Below are 22,865 nucleotides of genomic sequence, written 5' to 3' on the forward strand. Positions count from 1 at the left end.
GTGTGTGTCCTTTCATCCGTCTTTAAGTGCAGTGCCTGAAGGGGGCGGAGCCTGAAGGGGGCGGAGCCTGAACTTGGACCCGGTCTGTGTTTTTACAGAAATCGAGTCGTCGAGATCTGAAGGATTTTTTAGTCCGTCGTGGTTTCGTTGTGTCGGTGAATAAATTAGCTTCTTCAGTTCCAAGTTAACGTCAGAAATGCTGAGTCATTGTTTATGACAGAGGATCCCAATCTGATTACACATGTTCAGTGACACACACACAAACACACTCACACACACTCACACACCCTCTAATAGGCTCTAAATGGATCAGGGAGACCAGGCCGAGTCTGAAGCCTGGGACTAGATTTATGTGTCCACCTGGACAAACTGGAGCAGTCAGGGGCCAAGCAGCTGCCCATAAATCCGCAGTGAATATGTGTGTGTGTGTGTGTCTGTGTGTGTGTCACAGTGCCAGGGGCTTCCATTTAAAATGGACTGATGGCTCTTTCTGGCAAGTCCAAGCATTGTTCTCTTTGGGTGAATGAGAGGCTGTAGTGTGTGTGTGTGTGTGTACTTGTGTGTTTTTTTATAAACTAAAGAGTGGGTGTGGTTTGGCATGCAGTAATCAATGAGGTGTTAAAACGTCAACGTACAGTACTAACTGTGTGTGTGTGTGAGAGAGAGAGTGTTTCCAGATGTGTTAGTTAAAAGCAGATGTGGGATCAGCTCCTGTGACGGAGTTAGAACCTGCTGTCGCTTGTTAACGTCTGCATTCGCTTATTTGAATAATCATGGTTATAATTTCAGATCTGAATCTTTCCACAGTCGTAGTTTTTGCTCTGGTAAATACATTAAATACAATTAAGAAAAAACAAGTCCGACCACAGAGCCTCCGTTTCCAGAGATGTCGTCAGATAAACATCCACAGATGCTGAGTGAGTGTTTCCAGTTTGAGCGAGATGAGGCCGTTTGAGTTGTGATGGTTTCTCCGTCACCTGCTGGGATCGGGGGGGGGGGGGGGGGGGGGGTTTCCGGTGCGAACCGCAGTGACACTCTGAGTCCCAGTGACCTCCTGGATGCTCCCTGCTCCTCCTCACTCTGGAGCCTCGAGGTTTAAAGAGAGTGAAGTGTCTTTTTCCTTCTGCTGTGGTTTTCATCAGATCTCTGTGAAATCAGAAGTCAAACACGTTCTGCTGATCCCAGTGAAACACGCTGACACTAGCGACTCCCCGGCCTGTTTGGGAAATGGGAGATTTTCTCTCTTGAGCCCAGATTTGAGTTTATATTTATTTAATTTTGTGTCTTATTGAAGCAGCCAGACCTCAGTACTTTACAGAGAACTGATACTGGATCAGTGTGAGACTGAAGGGAAACATCCAGATCCAGTTCATGGTGTGAGTTTCTGGAGAGCTGCTAACATCAAACACACAACACAGTGAAACTCCTCATGGTCCTGGAGGTTTAATGACCTGCGTTTACCTGATGAAGCTCTGCTGGTTTCTCTGCTGCCTGGATGATGTCATCACCAGGATGTGATGTCACACTGAATCACAGCAACATGTGTCTGTGTTCAGCTCTGACTCATTGTTCTGAGCAGGAGGACGATGTTTGAGTCTAATTCACCTTTAGCAGAACCTTTGTCCTCCTCCTCACCTCTGCAGCGCCCCCTGGGGAACACACACACACACACACACACACACACACACACATACACACATACACACATACACACACACACTACATAGTTATAGTTAATCTATGGGATTTTTCCAGAAAAGGACATAAACCCCCTGTGAGCAACACAATTGGAGTCATGATGGAGTGGAGGCTCTTTCTGTGCTCAGGGGCTTTCTGTGCCCTGTGTCTGCCGTGTGTGTGTCTGCCGTGTGTGTGTCTGCTGTGTGTATGAGTGTGTGTGTGTGTGTGCTTGCGCGCATGTGCGTCTCGGTTGTTAGTGTTAGTGTGTCGCAGAGCTAACGTGTTTGAACCTGCCACAGAGCACAGTAATGATTTACTCTGTTTACCTAACTGTTTGACCTCTCTGTGTGTGCGTGTGCATGTGCGTGTGTGTGTGTGTGAGTGTTTCCTGTAATTATTTAATGTGGTGGCTGGTGTAGCTCTCTCTCTCTCTCGCTCTCTCTCTCTCTCTCTCTCTCTCTCTCTCTCTCTCTCTGTGTATAGTTAAGCTGCCACAGTAATGAATGCAGGTGTTAAGGAGGCACCTCTAAACACCTGGTACCTCTGTGTGCGTCTCTGTGTGTGTCTGTGTGTGTGTGTCTCACTTCCTGCAGGACCCACATTCGACCAATCCCCACATGATTCCTGAAAGCCTGTAATTTCCTCCCACTTGAATTATTTCTGGAGAAAGTTAAAATCCGAGGAATGTTCCTGAGATCAGCTCCTTCATCCGTCAGCTCGTCCACATCTGGATGTAATGACTTCTCACCTGAGAGTGAACCCCCCCCCCCCCCCCCTCATTTGATTGATTCAGCTTCTGAAATGTGACGAATAGTTTAAAACTTATTCTCATTCTGCAGTGAAGTACTTTTACTTGGAGTACAATTTACTTTTCCTGAATACATTCATATGCTCTTACTGAGATAAATGCAATATTTTTACTTTAACAGGAGTGTTTTAACAATGTGTGTGTGTGTGTGTGTGTGTGTGTGTGTGTGTGTGTCTGCCCTTGCCAGCTGATAAATGACTTTTCATTCTCGGTCAGGATTGTCCATAAATACTTACTATCCCACCACACACACACAAACACTCAGACACCAAAACACACATGCACACACATACACACACACACACACACTCAGAGTTTATCACAGTGTGTGTGTGCATCGTAAGAACTCACCTTGGGAAATGACTTCATTTCTCGCTCTCTCTCTTTGTCTCTTTCTTTCCTCTGCCTGTCCTCGCCCTTATCGCCCTCTCTCTCTCTGCTTTATCTCCTGGTCTCTCTCTCTTTCTCTCTGTCTCTCGTTATTGACCGTGTTTTAGAGTGAAATCTATAAAGTTTATCCCAAAGGACATGTTTCAGCCTGACGTCACACACACACACACAAACACACACACACACCTACACACCTACACACGTACAGTAAAACAGTGTGTGGTCTGAATAAAAAGCGAAGGAGTCTACTATCCTTCCTCTCTCGCTCTTTATGGCCCATCTACAAATTATTTTCTGTGTGTGTGTCTATGTGTACGTGTGTCTGTGTGTGTGTGTCTGTGTGTGTGTCTGTGGGTATGTCTGTGTGTGTTTGTGTGTGCATGTGTGTGTGGTGAGCCAGTGAACTGCTGCCACACCCAGTCTAAATCTGAACATGGTTAGACTTCTGAAAAATAACACACACTCCAACACACTGTACACCCCCCCCCCCCCATCCCCCCCGTGTCAGAGCCAGTCAAGCGGGTAGTTAATGAACTGGTAAGTTAATTGGAAGAAGTGGTTTAATCAGGCATTATTTAATGGTTATTATTACAGGAGTCATGTTGTCGTCCTCCATCAGACACTTCACAGACTAGACCTCTGGAAAATAAGAATCTGGACATGTTGTGTAGTTGGTGTTTGTGAAGCGGCAGCAGGTTGTCGGGTCCGACTCGCTCACAACAAGAGGCACGTGTGGGAACATTCAGGCGAGGGGCGGAGCCTGTAGAGCAGCAGGGGCGGAGCCTGTAGAGCAGCAGGAGGCCGGACATGGCGTCTAAACTCTGCTGTGGACAGATCAGTGTTGTTGTTCACAGCTCCTCGACACCGGCCCTCATCACCAGAAGATCTGGAATCTCCTCGTGTTTCCAAGTGGACGTCTTCGTCTTCTACGTGTCCGGCTCCTCTTCTTCATCCTGAGATGTTTGAGTTCTTCTAGCTCCACGTCCGTCACGTGTTAGAAACCTCTGAGATCTGAGAGCAGCTGCATGACACTGAATCAGGTCATCACACAAATCAACATCCTCAGAGGAGAGAGGGAAAGAGAAGATGAAGGAGGAGGGATGGAGAGAGGAGGAGGGAGACGTGAAGAAGAACAAGACGAGGGAAATGGAGGACGAGGATTAGAAAGTGTAAAATTGGTGAAGGAGAGACGATATAAAAGGAGGGAGAAAAAGGACAGGAGGATGAAATGAAAGAGGAGATGACGACAGGAGGGAGGAAGGGAGCGATGGAATAAAATCAGTGAAGAGGTTAATCGAGGAAGAGGATGGTGTTCAAGGGGGACGAAGAGATGAAAGGGAGACGGAAGAGAGGGAGAGAAGATGGAAAGAAGAGGAGGAGAAGACAGAGGGAGGGAAGAGAGAGAGAGTAAAGTGTTTGAGGCTTAATCCACCGAGCACCTGAAAGTGGGTCACATTAACAGAGAGGGGGGGTACAGGGGGGAGGAAGGGGATGGGGGGAGGGGGGGGTACTTTTCTTCTCACAGATTTGAGCAGTGAAGCAAAATACTGTATGAAAGTGTGTGTGTGTGTGTGTGTGTGTGTGTGTGTGTGTGTGTGTGTGTGTGTGTGTGTGTGTGTGTGTGTGTGTGTGTGTGTGTGTGTGTGTGTGTGTGTGTGTGTGTGTGTGTGTGTGTGTGTGTGTGTGTGTGTGTGTGTGTGTGTGTGTGTGTGTGTGTGTGTCAGTCAGAAAGCTCTTTGTTTCTGTCATTGTGGCCTATTGAAAAGTGTTTCCTGTTCCCAGGAGTTTGCCAGGGACACACACACACACACTCTCTCTCTCTTTGTGTGTGTGATGGTGATGATAAGGTCCAGTGTTCCCAGTAAACACAGTATCTTCTTTCACTCGGCTGATTATATTATACAGACGCTTCACAGTAACAGGTTACATGCAGTAGTTACTTTACCACAGTAAAAGTATTTGTGTCAGTCGCAGGCCGATCTGAATGAGATGTCTGCCTAGCAACAGAGTGTGAGTCGGACACGTTGTTATTTGAACGTGTGTAACGTCGGATGTTGATTTGAAGCCTGAGACCCGAGCATCAGAATTCACTGAAGAGCAATGAATCCTGGGATATGTCGGGCTGCAGTTTATGGAGCCTTTGAAATTGGACGTTAACATTCTGTCGTCGAATTAATTTTTCTCACAGAATTACCCTGACCCACTTCAGTGTGTGTGTGTGTGTGTGTGTGTGTGTGTGTGTTTGTGTGAGATTGCCTCGTGTTTCATCACACTCTGATATTAGTGACAATCACCCCCCCCCGTATCTCTCACCTGCAGCTGTTTTAACGACCTCAGTGAAACTGATCATCAGTTAACAGCAGAGTCGTCGATCTTCACTTTATTAATCGTCTAATCAGCAGTGAACCAATCAGAGAGCGCCTCCATCACTGTCAGCTGATGTGTGACATCACTCAGGGCGCTAGAGGCTGTGACATCGATCGGATGCGTCGGGTTTTCACGACACAATTATGACGACAGAAATGACATGAAAATATTAACTTAATATCTATATGCACATTGAATTGATATCAATTCTATTCAATCTAAAGACACAGAGATACCTCAACTTTACTTTAACTGTTTTGTGAATTTGTCTCTATGATGAGTAGTAGCATAAATTATCATTTCATGGCTTCACGTCTGCAGACAAACAACACTTTTAACAATGACAAACACACACACACACACACACACACAGACACACACACAGGGTCGGGCTGTGTGGACAGCAGCAAACACTGCGTCCATGTGAACAAGCAGACGATTACTGCTGAGCAAACACAGACGCTCATCTGCTTCAGCCCACTCACACACACACACACACACTCACGCACACACACACACACACACACACACACACACACACACACACACACACACACACACACAGACACACACACTGATGTATGGGTAGAGTTGCAGCAGCAGGTGCAGGGTAACGATCTCGCTGCAGCTCGGAGTCGTGGAATTCGAACCCTCCAGCAGCTCCGTGCCGTCGAGTTTCATCCAGATGTGTCGAGAAACTGAAAATTCAAAACATCTGCAAAATGACAACGTGACTTCCTGCTCGTTTGCAGCCGCTGATGTTTTTGTGAATATCCGGATCTGGTCTGTGGAGATAAACAGCAGGTGGAAGAGATGCTGTCGATAAAGTTGAAAGCACAGACTGTAACTTCAGATGGACGACAAATCTTGTGATCGCCGCCTGGTGGCTGGAGACAATAGATTATAATAGAACACATTTAATGTCATTGTGCCCTGATGAAGTTAAGGCTGAGATAGAAATATAATGACTTAATTCCTATTCAGGAGGAAGTGGAGACGAGTCTTTACAAACAGTCGTCGCTCAGTTTGAACGTGAACTGTTTCATCAAATGAGGGTGAAACGTGAATTAAATGATTTTTCTTTCTCCTCATTATGTTTCAGAACAACGCTTTCCACTGCTCTGTCGTTGTATAGTGGCAGTGAAAGTACACACACACACACACATACACACACACACACGCGCACACAGAGCTGAGTGGATACCTCACGGTGAAGTTATTCTGCTGTGAGCTGCTCTGCTCTTTGTCTTTCTGTCTCTATCTTAACAACAATAACACAAACTCTGCCAAAGTAAAGCACACACACACACACACACACACACACACACACACACACACACACACAGAGACACGCACTCACACACACACAGACATTCCTTCTGCATCATTCAACACACTGACTGACTTTTCAAACTCGTCTCATCAGTTTGAGACTGGACCAACTTTTTAGATGTTAACGTTTGGAGTCGTCTTCTTCTACTTATTGTTTCCAGATGAATTTAATATGACGAACATCCTCAGATGAAGAAGCTATGAGCTGATTTGGGACATTTAACGTGTTAAGTTACAATAATTCAACATTAAAACCTGTTAACTTGTAAATATTGAATAGAAGGGGACCAGGTATTGATCCCTGAGGAACTCCCCTTGTATTCTGCTGCAGTATGTTACCTCAACAGTGTTTTCTCACAGTGGACATGTATTGAAAGTTTAGCATCGTAGGAATGCGTCGGTTCATTGGTGAAAGGGAAAACTCTTGTCTTGCTTTTGCTGCCCCCTGTGGTGAGAATGAGTTATTGCTTTGACTAGAGTCAACACAAACCACACATCATGTCTTTTTTCATCATGGAAGTGAAATCATTCAGCTAACATGCTTCTGATTTTCATTTCTTGTTTCCGTCTGCGTCTCCCCCTCCCCCGCCCCCCCCCAAAAAAAAATCTTTCTTTTCTTTTTGCATCATCCCTCTCTCTCTCCCAACAAAACACTGCCCTACTTAAGCACAGATATCGTTGCATCACCACAGGCTACACGAGAAAAACACACTGCAGAAAAAATGCTGCACACACACAGAGGTGGTGGATTAATAATTATTCTGTTGCCAAGGAGATGATGGAAGAACGAGCAAATCTGTCTGCTCCCCGAAGAGACTGAAGCCTGTTCTCTCTCTCTCTCTCTCTCTCTCTCTCTCTCTCTCTCTCTCTCTCTCTCTCTCTCTCTCTCTCTCTCTCTCTCTCTCTCTCTCTCGCTCTCTCTCTCTAATGTGGGTTTAATAGGTGAATATTAACTGTATATTAACTATTATATCCTTTGTAATAGTTACATGTGGATAACAGGGCAATAATAACTGTTAAAAATGGTTGTTAAATAATAACTCTGTACCGAAGGAAACAGCAATGAGAATTAAGTCCACTGATTTTATGATGGAGGTTTGAATTATCTGATAGATGAATAAAATACAATCATCTTTAAAACGTTAAATAATGAATAGTAAAGAATTCAGAAGGACGTTATCTCTCAGATGTTTCTGCAGGGAGTTAAATCAACAGATTTCCAGAGGACGTTTCGTCTTGTATTTTTTGCAGTCGTCCCCACATGTCCAGACTCGAGTCCAAACCACTGAGGTGAAAAATAAGATAAAATGTCCACCTGGGGCGTCAGGTGAGACCACACATGTGTCTGTGTGAGGGCGGGTGTGAAGGTCAGAGGTCGACCTGTCGGCGCTGAAGACTCTTTACAATATTTAATCGTTTATTGTAATTTGAAGATGCAAAATGAAGGATGGACACAACCAGAGTAAAAGCTTAGAAAACAAGAAATGCCACAGAATCATTATTGGACTAACCACAATTATTAGAAAGATACAATGTGTGAGTGTGTGTGTGTGTGCGTGTGTGTCTCCATGTGTCCATGCCTAAGGGGTTAAAACCATCAGTTGGTGTTCTCAGTATTGTCTGGTGTGTGGTGTGTCTGTGTGTGTGTGTTTGTGTGTGTGTGTGTGTGTTTTTGGGGGATGGGGGAGGAACTAATAAGCTTAACTGCCTCCCCCCTGCCTGTTTCACCCTTCACTGCCCTTCCTCCTCCTCTTCTTCCTCCCTCAGGCTCTAATGGCTGACTGAACAATGTTTAGTGTCTGTCTGAAGGAGCTAAATGGATAGGATGGCCATCCATCTCACACAGACACACACACACACAGACACACACAGGGTCCTCCTCTTTGTCTCATCCTCGGTCACAGAAATGAGGAGACATGTTTGTTTTTCAGTTTGTGTTTAATATTCACGAGTTAATTCCTCTGTTACTCTGATGCAGTCGCCATGACAACAGAGGATGGAGTTGTCCATCTGAACACGCTACTGACACGCTACTGACATGTTGCTGACATGCTGCTGCTGCTCATCGTCACACTGAACATGAGAGAGTCACGTGTGTGGACGACGTCAGGTTTAAAAGAGCAGATCTTCAGTTCTGACCTGGAATCAGTTTCACACGGAGAAGGAAACCGGCTTGTGAGAGTTAAGCCTGCTGATTGGTCGGTGGAGTTCAGCATCGAACAACAAAGAAACCTGCTCTTACTTCTCATCATCACTGTTCCTCGTCTGTAACATCGACTTCCTGTTTACACCACATGACCAGTGTCCGCAAATCTTCACGTGACGAGTTTTAATGTTTGTTAGCGTGGACGGAGATAACGTAGGAATAAAGAAGAAGATGCAGATAAACACATTCTGAGACTTGTTCAGTTGTGTTGTAATAATGAAACTCTCTGGATGTTTTCAGTTGAGACGATTCGTTGTAAACTTCTCGTCTTCTTCAGGAACGTTTCACTTCCGCAGCATCAAAGAGAAACTGGAGCAAAACATCACTTTTCACATTCGGCCACATTATTGAGAAAAGTCTGCAGGAGAGAAGCAGCAGCAGCTGGAAGTAACCTGAGCAGTTTGTGTGTGTTAGCGTGTGTGTGTGTCACTGTGTGTGTGTCTGTGTGTGTGTGCGTGTGTGTGAGGTGAAAGTGCAGGCTGGTGTTGAGTTTCAGGAGTTTCAGGCTCTAAGTGAATGAAAGCGAGCAGCAGACAGACGGAATGAGAACTGAATGATTCCGTGAACAGACGGAACAAGACTTCCTCTAAAGAACTCAAGGTCTCTAGTAAAATACAAATTAAATCCACCAAATGAATAATAATAATTATAATAATAATTTCAAACAGCTGTTTTGAATCTATTATCTATATTCAAAATTAGATTTATCAAATTAGAAACAGTTTATCTTATTAGATAAACACATGCTACACAGTCACTTATCTGTCCACACACTTTTGTCCCGTGATGTCTCTGAATCGGAGACGGAGCTTTAATCACTGAGTTTCAGTTTGTTAATACTCAGTGACAGTTTGTGGAGCTGCAGTTAACAGAGTAATGATAGTACTTAGCAGCTGTGTGTGTGTGTGTCTGTGTGTGTGTGTGTGTGTGTGTGTGTGTGTGTCTGTAATCAGATCCATTAGCAGAGTCGTTGGTCATATGGCTGGTATGGGGGTTTGTCTGTTTGTGTGTGTGGGTGTAAATGTGTATTAAAGGCTGATAATACCTGTCTTGAGCACACAGACACACAGACACTCACACACACACACACACACACACACACACACACACACACACACGCACCCAGTCAGTATTTTCTGTAATATAGTTGGTTTATCTCAGAGGAAATGGCAGCCTCACCCCCCCTGCAGACAAACACACACACACACACATTGGACTGGACCACACATTTAATAGTTATTTCAAACACACACACACACATTGTGCACTCACACACTCTCACAGGCATGCACACAATACTCTGCGGTATTGCATGACATTGGAATTTCAGGCAGCTGGATGCAGGCCTGTGTGTGTAGGCCTGTGTGTGTCTGTGTGCATGTGTGCGTGTGCACATTGATATCAGGTTTCTACGGCCAACCAGCAGAATAAACAGTGAAAAGGTTTGATTGTTTTTCTGCTGCAGAACTTCAGTCTGATTGTGAATCATTTTAACACAAAGTCAAACCTGAAGAAACTGATTCTTCAAACCTCAGCAAGGTGTGAGTTAACGAGGAGATTTCAATAGAGAGAGATTCACTGAGGAGCTTCTGAAACTGGATGTTAAAGCTTTCCAATAAAGGAGGATTGAGAGAAGAAGGAAGTGAGAGAAAGAGATGGAAGGAAAAAAAAGAAGATGGATAGAGAAGGGGGAGGGATAGAAGGAAGGATGGAAGGAAAGAAGGAAGGAAGAGAAGGAACAGAGGAGTTCTGCCTTTCCTCAAACTGAACTTTCTCTTTCACTGACGTCGTCACATGAATCACTTAAAGCGTGAAATCAGCAGATTTCCAGATGAAGTTCTGACTTGTGTTTGTTCATGAATTCATCTGAGAATAAAGTTCACGTCCAGTGGAAAGAAATTAGATTCAGTAATTTCATTTACACACATAAACACAGTTTAAATAATTGAAAAGTTTTATTAATCATAAACCGCAAAGACTCAATGTGTCTTTGTTTCTGGAAAGATTCTGAACTTCCAGATGAATTTTCCTAAATCGACTCATTCATTCATTTTGTGACGGTTACAATTTTCCTGTGAGTTTTAAAAACCTTTTTTATGTAACTGAATTTCTGCAGAGAAATGAAAAAAAAATTGGAAACTGAGATAGAGTGAGAGGTCAAAGGTCACAAGTCAGGGAGAGAGAGAGAGTGTGTGTGTGTGTGTGTGTGTGTGTGTTTCCTCGGGCTACGTTCAGAACAAAGCGGGCGCTGACAGTTGGAAAACCACCCGGAGGTCAGATGTCACAGGTCAGAGGTCATTTCCTCTGTGACACTCGGCTCCTGTCTGAGGAGGTCTCACTCTGTCAGATTTTTCAGGATACTGTCACAAACAGACCAGTATCCCAGAATGCATTTCACATCATTGTGAAAGTGGTGAAAATCCAGTGAGAAAGAGAGAGAGAGAGAAATTATGGTTTGTGAGATGGTGAGATTATGGTTTGTGAGAGAGGGAGATGAAAAACGTTAGAGAAAGCGGGAAGAAGTAATGGGGAGAAAAAGGGGTAAAGAAGGAAAGAGGAAAATATGGATGAAGATGGAGAGATAAGAGGATGAGGGGAGGGAAAAGGAGGATGAAGGGTGAGATAGAGGAAGAGAGAAAAGATAAAGCAAATTGGGGAAGAGGGAGAGAATCCTGAAGGTAAGATAGAGAGAGCAAAAAAGAAAAGGGAAAGAAAGACAAACACAAAGAATAAAAAGATGAAAACTAATAGTGAAAAAGAAACTGAATAATAAAAAAAAGAAGAGATGAAGAAAGTGGAGCGAGGGATGAAGGAGGAGGGTGTGTAGTTCAGAGTCTTCTCAGTGTGTTAATTAGCTGTCTGCTCGTTAAGCAGCCAAGCTTAATTAGAGCTGGCTCACACACACACACACACACACACACTGCACTGAGGCAGCAGGTCTGACTTACATTCGTTACACAATCCTGTTTCGGGGAGACACACACACTCAGCAGCAGAGCGAGGGAGGGGATTTTAAAGTAGGACACTGCAGCAGACACCGAATGCAACACACACACATGACAAACACACATGACAAACACACACGACACACACAAATCTCTTCAGTAGAAACGAGGTGAAGGTTTAAAATCCTCGTTTCCTCGTCTGAGCTGAATTTTTCCAAAACTTGTGGAAATGCGTCGCGTTGAGTTTTTCACTTTGTGTTTTTGACAGAAGGAACTAAACTGTCGGATTGTAAACAGGAGTTCTGCAGCGATGCTGTTCTCATGGACTGGACTGAGCCAGGCTAACCGTTTCTACCTGCTTCCAGTCTTTGTGCTAAGCTAGGCTAACCCTGTCCTGCATCCTTGAAGACGATTAATTCATTTTTCTGTTGAACTGCTCACTGCGTTTTCTAGTGTGTCTGTCTCACCTTCCTCCTTCTTTTCTCATCCTCTTTCATGTCTGTTCCCTCCCTCCTCTCTCTCTCTCCTACACCCCCCCCCCTTCCTTCCTCTTCCTCCTCTTCCTCTGTGGTGTTTTTCTGGGTCACACTCTGAGGGGGAGGTGGAGGTTTGGGGAGATTTGGGGGGAAATCTTATTTTAGTCGCTCCACATTTTCAAACCGACGATTCCTCTTCTCTTCAGCCCTCTGCGGCGTTTCACACAGTCACAGATATGATCATCCTCATCATCATCCTCCTCATCATCATCATCATCTTCATCATCATCATCATCATCATCCCCGTCGTCTTTTTTTTTGCAAAGTGAAAACACCTACTTGCTTCAGAGTGAGACCTCTCTGCAGCTGCTGGGAACATTCTCAGGATATTTTCTGTGGATGTGATTTTGATATTTTCCTCTGTCACCAGCTCTTAAGACTTGAAGCCGTCTTCCATCACTGAACCACAGAGAAGATGAGAAGTCAACAGACACAACGTCTGTGAGCCTCGTCACGTTGTAGATGTTTGGTTCAATTTAATAAAGAGGAGATTTCTAGAGGGAGTTCTGCCGCAGTTTCATGGATTTGATCTGAAGATAATAAACTCTGAGGTGTTGTTTGGTTCTGGAAGTTCTGACACGAGGTGAATCAGGAGATTTTCCAGCTGAAGCTCTGCAGATTTTCTCAGTCGTCCCTAAATAAGAAAGAAATTTGTGTCTTTCCAGAATCGTGAGGAAACAGCTGTTGTCCCATTCAACGTGTGCAGAATGTGTGTGTTACTGAAATGATGTTAGCATTCCCCATTCTGTTTAACGGGAGTGTTAGCACCCGGCTAACCAGCAGTTTTCCGTGTTAGCATCTCTCAGCGTGTGTTGATGCCCTGTGTGTTTACGTGTTTCAGATCCGTGTGGATGGGACCTCGGCGCCGGCCCAGAATGCACTGCTGTACGAGACGGTGACGGTGGTGGAGGGGAAACCGATCCTGAGGGACATGGTGTTCAGTCCAGACCATCAGTACATCTACCTGCTGAGTGACAGACAGGTACACACACACACAATCACACACACACACACACACACTGGATACCGCACAAACGCCTTCACGAATGAATCAATAGATTCCAACAGACTGACTTGATTTTTTTTTATGAAGAAATTAATGAAATGTAAGAAAAAGACTAAAATTATTATTATTGGAAGTAGAAGAAGTATTAAGAATATGTGACAGACTTGCTTTGATGAATCATTTCCGATGGATAATTAAGGAAAAACAGACGTGAATATGAATTCTCTTGTTTTAACATCTGCAGACAGGAAGTTGTGAATGTGAACATTGCTCGGCTGGCACCAGCATCGACACTGTGTGTGTGTGTGAGTGTGTGTATGTGAGAGTGTGTGTGTGTGTGTGTGTGTGTGTCCCATGTCACAACTCTTATTGTACCGTTGAGAGGAAGCAAAGCTGAGTTCAATAACTGTTAGTTCCTGTGCAGCTGACAACACACACACATACACACACACACACACACACACACTTACACACACTTCATCAGTGTTTTGTGTGATGTCATGAAACAGCTGTTCATCTCTGTATTAAATCGACCTCATCTTGACGCTTCATACGTCCACGTAGTTTCATGAGTCCACCTCACTGACAGAGACGGACTGAACCCAGAACACGACCTCGACCAATCAGAACAGGGGGTTGTGAGAAGTCAGCCATGTCTTCAGACAGAATAAGTCAAGTATAGACAAAACTCTTTAGTCCCTGAATTACAATGTGAAACCAAAACTAACAGATCTAATGTAACATGGAACAAACACATGAAGCTTCAGACTCTCAGTGAGGCAACGTTCTAAATCTTATGTTACCTGCATAACCAGAACCTAGGTCTGATCCTAGGTCTGATACTAAAAGACTCAGGTCTTTCTGTCTCTGAAACCAAGCTTCATGTCTTTGTTCCATTGTTTACATTTCATCTGGTTAGTTTCTGATTCCAAAGCTGAAAAGGCATCATTAGATTCTTTCATACTTCTAAGTCTGAAACGTTGGAATCATTTATTTCAGAGTTTGAATTTATTTGATTGACTTTGAAAGTCGATGAATCAGTTCAGTGAATAAAGTGAATGAATGTTCAGAGAAACATGTCACATTCTGAAATGAAGTCTGGCAGAAGAGAAACAGCAGCGCTGTCTCTTTAAAGAGATAATGAGGTCAGAGGGACTCCCTGTCAGTGTGAGTGTGTGTCTCTGTGTGTGTGTGTGAGTATGTGTGAGACAATGAATGTATTCATGTGTAAAAGTCTGAATGAAACAGACAGAGCATCCTCTGTGTTTCTCTGTGTTTACTGTCTCCCTGCTGCAATGACTTGTGGGTATATGATATGACACACACACAACCACACACACACACGAACAAACACAGAGTGACTATCTACAATATCAAGACCAATGTGGTAGACACAGGCCTGAGGTTGTGTTAATGTCTGTGGGAAACCACACACACACACACACACACACACAATCAGAAAATCAACCTTTAATTAAATGTGTAGTGTATGTTGTGGGTCACATGGCCTGTGTTTGTCGTCATGTACAAAAGTAATTGATCGTCTCTCACTCAATCAATCAACCGCTGAAAATCCTCCTCAGTTATTAATATACTCTCCAAACAGGAAATGGACACGTATCTAACCCTGTGTGTGTCTGTGTGTGTCTGTGTGTGTCTGTGTGTGTGCAGGTGAGCCGGCTGCCGGTGGAAAGCTGTGATCAGTACAGCAGCTGTTCAACCTGTCTGGGGTCAGGAGACCCTCACTGTGGCTGGTGTGTCCTCTTCAACAAGTAAGAACCTTCTGTCTGTGGATCCTAGCTCATCACTGCTGACCTGCTAACACCTGCCCCCCCCCCCCCCCCCCCCCCTGGTCTGAACAGACGTTGTGTTAGTGTTGAAAAACTGAGTGAAGATGAAAACAGTCGTATGGTCGCAGCCGGGATCTCAGACCTGTGATTGGCTGGAAATCTGCTCAGATAAACCCCGCCTCCTGTCAATGTCCTCTGGTGGAGATGATGGACGGATATTGTCACTGATTTACTATTTATAATTCTGTGTGTGTGCGTGTGCATGTGGGTGTTCCCATGAGGCATAATTAATGTTCTATAAATGCTCACACACTCCCATCAGGACTCTTTGATGTTCGTCGGCAGGTGCAGGAAGTTCCTCTTTATATATATATATATATATATGATAAATAAATAATAATGTGTGATTTTAATTATTAAAAAAATAGAAAACCATTTATGTAAGGAACAATTAACTACAAAGAATTAAAATTATAAAATAAATCATATTTGAAAATAGGAAGAATAATAACGATAATTCAAAATAATTTATCATAAATAAATATTTCTTGTGTGTGTGTGTATGTAAAGTATATTGATCCTGTTATGACCTTTGACCCCCTCAGGTGTTCCACTCAGGAAGCATGTGACAAGTGGGAGGAGCCTCAACACTTCAACACCCGACTGGACCAGTGTGTCGACATCTCCGTTAGCCCTAGCAACATGTCAGTCACCTCCCCGGCAACACAGGTACACAAACACACAAACACACAACACACAAACACACACACAAGATTCATATTAGAGGTGCGTTTCATTTGGCCGCCTGTTGGTGGCGTCGTATCCTCTGCGCATGTTTCAGTGTTTGTTTCTCTCTCTCTCTCTCTCTCTCTCTCTCTCTCTCCTCTCTCTCTCTCTCTCTCTCTCTCTCTCTCTCTCTCTCTCTCTCTCTCTCTCTCTGTAGTTAACCATCCGGGTGCAGAACGTCCCGGCGCTGTCCGGTGGCGTCTCCTGTGTGTTCGAGGACCTGAGTGAAAGCCCCGGCGAGGTGCAGGTCAAAGGTCAGGTGATGTGTTTGTCTCCTTCCCTGAGGGACCTGCCGACACACACACACACATACGGTAAGACGCACACACACACAGTTTGGTTGTTCTTGTGTGTGTTAGCGTGCAGACGTCGGCTGATTGGTTCCTGACGTCTCGATGTGGTTTCAGGGGAGAAGCGAGTGGTGCAGCTCAGTCTTCGCTCCACAGAGACGGGACATCACTTCATCTCCACCAGCTTCATCTACTACAACTGCTCTGTGCTCAACTCGTAAGTCTGGAGCCTCCTCACCTCAGCTTCTCGTTACTGTCATCCTCTCATCCGTGGTCTTCAGTACTTTGACAGATGCAATTAAAACTGCTAAATATACTTTTCGTGCATTGAGATAAAATATAAAGTTTATGCAATGACGTGTTTAGACGAGAAATCTGCGTCTCTCGTCCCGGGCGTCGCTTTTGGAATTTTGGTGTCAAATTTGCGACATTCCGTGTCCCGACAGCCAATCAGCACTGAGAATGAAACTCACCAAACTCAGTCCTGGCCCCGACCCGAGTTAAAAGGGGTCAAACCGGTCACTGGTTCACCTCGGGTCCAAGGGCGTTGTGACAACTCGCATCGCGTTTGATGTGAATGAAGCATAACACTGCCCCCTACTGACCTGGAGACTCTCTCCCTCTCTCTCTCTCTCTATCTGTCTCTCTCCCTCTCTCTCCCTCAGGTGTACCTCCTGTGTCAGCAGCATGTTTCCATGTCATTGGTGTAAATATCGTCACATCTGCACCAACAACCTTCAGGAATGTTCTTTCCAGGAGGGACGAGTCAGCAACATGGAGGTAAACACACACACACACACACACACACACACACACACACACACACACGCCAGGACACAGAGCAAAACTTTAAAACCTCTGTCAACGGTTCAGAGTGAAGCATCATTGTAAAGCTGTGTGTCTGTGTGTGTGTGTGTGTTTGTGTGTGCGTCCAGCTGTCAATCTAAATCAGCATCTTTTTCCGTCTTTGAGTGTGAAGAGCAGGAACATGGAGGTCAGAGCTGCTCTCTCCCTCCATCATTACACACTTCAGTAAACAACAGTAAAGCTTCAGGTCAAAAGTGAAGGGTAGAAACACACACTCACACGCACACACACACACTCACACCTTGCTGATGTGTTCAAGGAGACTGTGACTTCTGAGATTTAAAATTCAACCACAGAGATGCAGCGAGGAGGTTCTGCAGCTGTGAACAGATGTTTCTCTTCATGTGTCAGATGTGACGATTTAAACAATAAAAAAAGCAGTAGGCAAAAGACACAAAGGGGACAAAGAGGAAGTGTGACATGGTCCAGAGAGGACATGGATTACAGAGGACGTGGACTGGGGGGGACTCTGGGGTCAGTCAGCTGATTTTCCACAGATTTACGAGACAATCTGTCAAACTAACGAGGATTTAAAGACGAGAGACACGTGAAGCTGGTTCACTTACGTGTGCTTCCTGACACGTGACCACCTGCTGGACTAACGAGGCGCTGCTTGTTATTTTGTTAGCGGAGAAGACGGCGAACACAGAGCCGTCGTGTGGGCGTCTCGTTGACGCGACTGCCGCTCAGCTTCATTACCAGCTGACGGTAACAACCTCTGATTGGCTAATTGGTTAATGGAAGATGAATAGCCACTTAATTGACATGAAAGCTTCCAATCTCAGCAATTAATGTTAATTACCAAGCAATTAGGCTGATTAAAGAGACGAGAGGCCGAGAAGGAGAGCGGGGGAAAGAAAGGAGAAAAAAAAGCATCACTTCCGGTTTTGTCTTCATTCATCCAGGTTAAAGTCTCTTTCAAATTAAAAGTCTCCTTCATATCTTGAAAAACGTTAAAGATGATAAAGGATGAAGAGAAGCTGCAGTGCGACCGAGCAACGCTCCACTGTCCCACTTTATTAAAGATACATGAACTAACCGCTCTGTCGAGCCATCATGTGACAAGGAATTATAGTAAATGATGTTTCTTTAAAATGACTTCTGGTTCTGAACACACTCATACGGGATCACGCTTCCTCTAAAGTTCTAAACCAATCATCTGGCGTTTCCCTGCACACGAGCCAATCACAGTCCAGACAGTTCTGGTGTTTGGTTGGCCGGTGCAGGGGTGTCGCTCTCTAGCTACATTCATACTATTATGTTTAAAACAGGTTTTTAATACTAATACTTCCTCTGTCCTCAGTAAAACACAGGAAAACACACTTCACCTGAGCGTTCACGTACACTGGTCATGTGATGTAAACAGGAAGTAGATTGTCCTCTCTGCAGTTTGATCCATTGTTGGGAAATATTTCGTATTCGTTTCCCTGAACAGCAGCAGGGAATTGATCTGTGAATAAAACAGTGTCTTGGCCCTTTAAATATGATTAAAGAGGTTTGTTAAAGTGACCGCTCCCATTCGGTTTCACAGTCTGATATTAAAACATGTTTCTGTTGCACTGAGGTGTGACACACACACAAACACACACACACACTCTCAGGCTGTCACACAGGCTCCACAGTCGTGGCTGGCGTCCGCTGCGCTCTTGTCCACTTCCTGTGGCGTTAATGGTCTTCCTGTCAGTCACAAGGCAATTAATTACCGTGGTGACGCTCGTTAATAAAGGTTTCACTCCAGCGAGAGACACAGTCAGAGTGTTTGTGTCTTTGTGTGTATGTGTGTGTGTGTTTCCAGCAGCCGCAGGAAGTTCCAGGAGCCTGGATCTGTCACCAGCTGTCCATTACCTCTCACACACACACACACACACACACACACACACACACACAGACACACACATAAAGGCTCGGGCAGATAGCTTATCACAGTCTGTCATCACTGACTGAGAACTGTGTGTTTGCTTGTGTGTGTCACTTTATGTTTCTAACTCTGGTCATCGACAGTATAATAACCAATATATCTGCTCATGTAAACATGTCTTATACCCCCCCCCCCCCCCTTTGTCTCTGCAGGGCTGTCCTCAGATCCTCCCCACCTCTGACATCCTGGTTCCGGCCGGCATGGTTCGTCCAATCACGTTGCGAGCTCGTAACCTCCCTCAGCCCCAGTCGGGTCAGAAGAACTACGAGTGTGTGTTCAACATCCAGGGCAAAGTTCAACGAATCCCGGCCGTCCGCTTCAACTCCTCCTGCATCCAGTGTCAGAACACCTCGGTGAGGAACTACACTACCCAGCATGCACTGCTGCTGCCCTTATTTTAATGAAATGAGAGGAATGTTAAGTTGGATTCATTTAGAGGTGGCTCTGTGTGGTCCAGTTAAGTTTGATATGGTCCGGTTGGGTCTGGTCTAATTTAGTCAAGTCCACTATGGGCTAGTCTGGTTCGATGGCCCGATGTGGTCTAGCCTTGTCTACTTGGTCCTGATGTGGTCTAGTTCGTTCCATTTTATTATGTACTGGTAAAGTCTGGTGATGGCTTTTCCAGTTTAGTCTGGTCTGATCTAGTCTGACCAGATCCAACTCAGTCTGATCCGGTTCTCATCTGGTTTGGTGTAGTAGCTTAAAACCCATTTGATCTTATTTGAAGTAACATTACACAACATGTTTTCTGACATCATCAACCTTTGCCGATGACAACTTGATTTACGTAAAATGCTGAACTGATAAACGCACTTTATATGGTGGTTGGTAAATCAAATTAACTGATAGCATCAGTACTGCCACCTAGTGGACTGGAGTCACTCAGGTCACAGACTCATTTTGTTCCGATCAGGAACAAGAGCGACACCTTGTGGTGATATTCTGTATAACGTTTGTCGTATCAACCAAGGTTAAAGATTTTTAGCTCAACTCGTCCTGAACACAAGTCGTGAGGGAGCATGAAGGTTGTCCACTGTCGCACATATTCTCAGCATCATCAAACTCTCACGCACACAGACACACACACGCACAGACACACACAGACACACACAGTTCGTTGTATTAAATGAATGACATCAGTCTGACCTCTCCACCCCGACGCCCTCCATCTCTCCGGTTCTCATTAGTTAGTGTCTGACCCTGTGTGTTTGTGTGTGTGTTTGTGTGTGTGTGTCGCTTGACCTGGTGACTGTCAGGGGGCAGACTCCAGGTTTGATGTGTCTGATGGGAATTCAATTATCAGACACACACACACAGACACACACACAGTGGCTAGAGTAGAGATTGTTTTTTGTCCTTTACTGAGATTCGACATCCACTGTCCTGCATTCAGAACACACACACACACACACACACACACACCAACTGTTGTCCTACAGCTCGTGCTCATTTCCTGTCCTTCATCTGTCTTCCTGTCGATGAGCCCGCCCCGAAGACGCCTAACACACACACACACACACACCCCCACACACACACACACACACGGTTTGCCCTGACAAACGGCTGCTAAATGCAGACAGCAATGAGTAACACACGCACACATGTACATAGAGATGCTGTGTGTCTGTGCGCCTGTATTTAATTAAGTTACTATTCCCAGAGGAAATTGGCCATTTAGTACAACAGCACACACACACGCACACAGACACACATTCTTTTCCATTTAGCCTTCAAAATAAAAGCACTGTCAGTATTTGTATCCACCAGACAGGAGCTGGATCGATGGGGTTTCTTTTTTGTGACTATTGAATATCGACTCTTTGGTTCAGGATCTTTAGTCGGGGATTTGATCATATTTTCAGACGTGCTCTCGCTGTCCGTGGCTCGTCTGTCGTTCACTCAGCTGGACGGACGGTCACGTGATGAAGTTCATGTGTTTGAGCTGAGAGCTGATGGATGAAATCTCCATGTGAACAGACAGAGGGTGTTAAATGATTCCTCTGCTCATCACTCCCTCCTCCTCCTGTTAATTCAGCTTCACATCCCTCTATCTAACCTCCATTCCAGCAATTCTATAACACACTATTTCTCTTCACCTTTGCTTTCTCATCCCTCCTTTTATTTATTTTCATCTTCCTCCACATCTATGCGCCTCTTCTTCCTCTCCTTCTTATCAGTTCTCATATTTCCACTTGTGCTTCCTCGTCCTGAAGTTCTAAATTAAACGCCAGAGCTCGTCGGGGACGTTAAAGTTTCCTCTGCACCGACCAAAGACGACACCGACCTCCCGTGAATGATGCAAAGAGCAAAACACGACAAAACAAAACAGAAAAACTTCTTTCAAAGCTCCGGCTCACAAACCAGTGGGTGGCGTCACGGTGGATTGACACTGGATCTTAACCTTCAGAAAGCCCATTGAAGTTGTGCGGACCAGACAAAATGCTCCAACAACCGCACAAAGACGTGGACACACACACAACCATACAAAGAAGTTGACACACACACACACACACACACAATTTGACTCCATGGCGACGGCCCTGCTGACTGGACAGGGGTTACCATGGGGATGACAGAGACACACACTCTTCCAAAATGTGTCGACCAGCGGGAGGGAGGGAGGGAGGGAGAGGGAGTGAGAGAGAGTGAGAGAGAGAGACGGATGGAGGGAGAGGGAGTGAGAGAGAGAGAGACGGGTGGAGGGAGGGAGGGAGAGAGAGAGAGACGGACGGAGGGAGGGAGGGACGGAGGGAGGGAGAGAGAGAGAGAGAGGGAAGGAGAGAGAGGGAGAGAGAGAGAGGGAGGGAGAGAGAGATGGACGGAGGGAGGGAGAGAGAGGGAGAGAGAGAGAGACGGGTGGAGGGAGGGAGGGAGAGAGAGAGAGAGAGACGGACGGAGGGAGGGACGGAGGGAGGGAGAGAGAGAGAGAGAGGGAAGGAGAGAGAGGGAGAGAGAGAGAGGGAGGGAGAGAGAGATGGACGGAGGGAGGGAGAGAGAGGGAGAGGGAGTGAGAGAGAGAGAGACGGATGGAGGGAGGGAGGGAGGGAGGGACGGAGAGAGAGAGAGAGACGGACGGAGGGAGGGAGAGAGAGAGAGAGAGAGGTGAGGAAATGTGAACGAGCAGAGTGGGAATTAAAATAAATGTGAATAAAAATCAACAGGAGTTAATTTTCCCGTCGGGAGAAATATATTTCCTTATGAATTAGAGAGAATAACGAGTCAAGTATCAGATGACGTAGATCAGTGAGAGAGCAGCAAGCACACCAGGAAACTTTATACAGGGGGGGGGGTACAGCTGCTCAGCACAGCTTGGGGGGGGACGGACAGACCCACTTTCTTCTTATGTTTAACGTCTCAGTCATCCTCTCACCTGGTTAAACATCTCATAAAAACGTGCAGAGACTTCATGATTGACGGCTGACACTGATTCATGATTCGTTGAACCCGTGTGTGGGCGGGACTTCAATAAGTGAGATCACTGTATCACAGATTCTGGAGTCTGTGATGTAATCAGCCCAATATAATGACTGCTGATTGGCTGTAGAGTGAGGGTGCGTTCAGAACAGCTCTGTTTGTGTGTCAGTCAGAGTTGCTGCTCCCACTGTGTGTGTGTGTCTGTGTGTGTGTCTCTGTGTGTGCAGTGCATTCACAGGCCAAACCTATGAGGCTGCTCTCTGGGGCTCAGCTGGCTGCTTTTAATGGAAAATCTGGGCATTAGACTCACACACATCTCACTTCTTGGTCGTCCACATATTTCAACTATGTGATCATCACACACACAGAGTTATGAATATGTTGTCCGTTCTTGCGGCTCTATAGAAAAGATCATTATATTATCAGCGATTCATTAATTGTGCGTGTGTGTGTGTGTGAGGTAAAACTATGGTCAGATGTTGAGGTAATTCTTGATGAGGAAAGAAAATATGAACTGAAACTGCCCTGAC

At 45.2% G+C, this 22,865-nt stretch overlaps 1 protein-coding gene across 1 annotated transcript in view; it reads left to right on the plus strand.

Moving 5' to 3' along the window:
• plxna3 (plexin A3) overlaps nt 1-22,865 on the plus strand; it is a 68,683-nt gene that overhangs the window by 32,532 nt on the left and 13,286 nt on the right. Inside the window, exons 7-13 of the mRNA XM_062390956.1 lie at nt 13,106-13,246; nt 14,942-15,042; nt 15,666-15,789; nt 16,004-16,160; nt 16,254-16,353; nt 16,802-16,916; nt 19,074-19,274. Of these exons, the coding sequence (XP_062246940.1) occupies nt 13,106-13,246; nt 14,942-15,042; nt 15,666-15,789; nt 16,004-16,160; nt 16,254-16,353; nt 16,802-16,916; nt 19,074-19,274 (939 nt within the window). The remainder of the gene's footprint in view (nt 1-13,105; nt 13,247-14,941; nt 15,043-15,665; nt 15,790-16,003; nt 16,161-16,253; nt 16,354-16,801; nt 16,917-19,073; nt 19,275-22,865) is intronic.

The sequence above is a fragment of the Platichthys flesus genome, chromosome 7, assembly GCF_949316205.1.
Source record: "Platichthys flesus chromosome 7, fPlaFle2.1, whole genome shotgun sequence".
NCBI lineage: Eukaryota > Metazoa > Chordata > Actinopteri > Pleuronectiformes > Pleuronectidae > Platichthys > Platichthys flesus.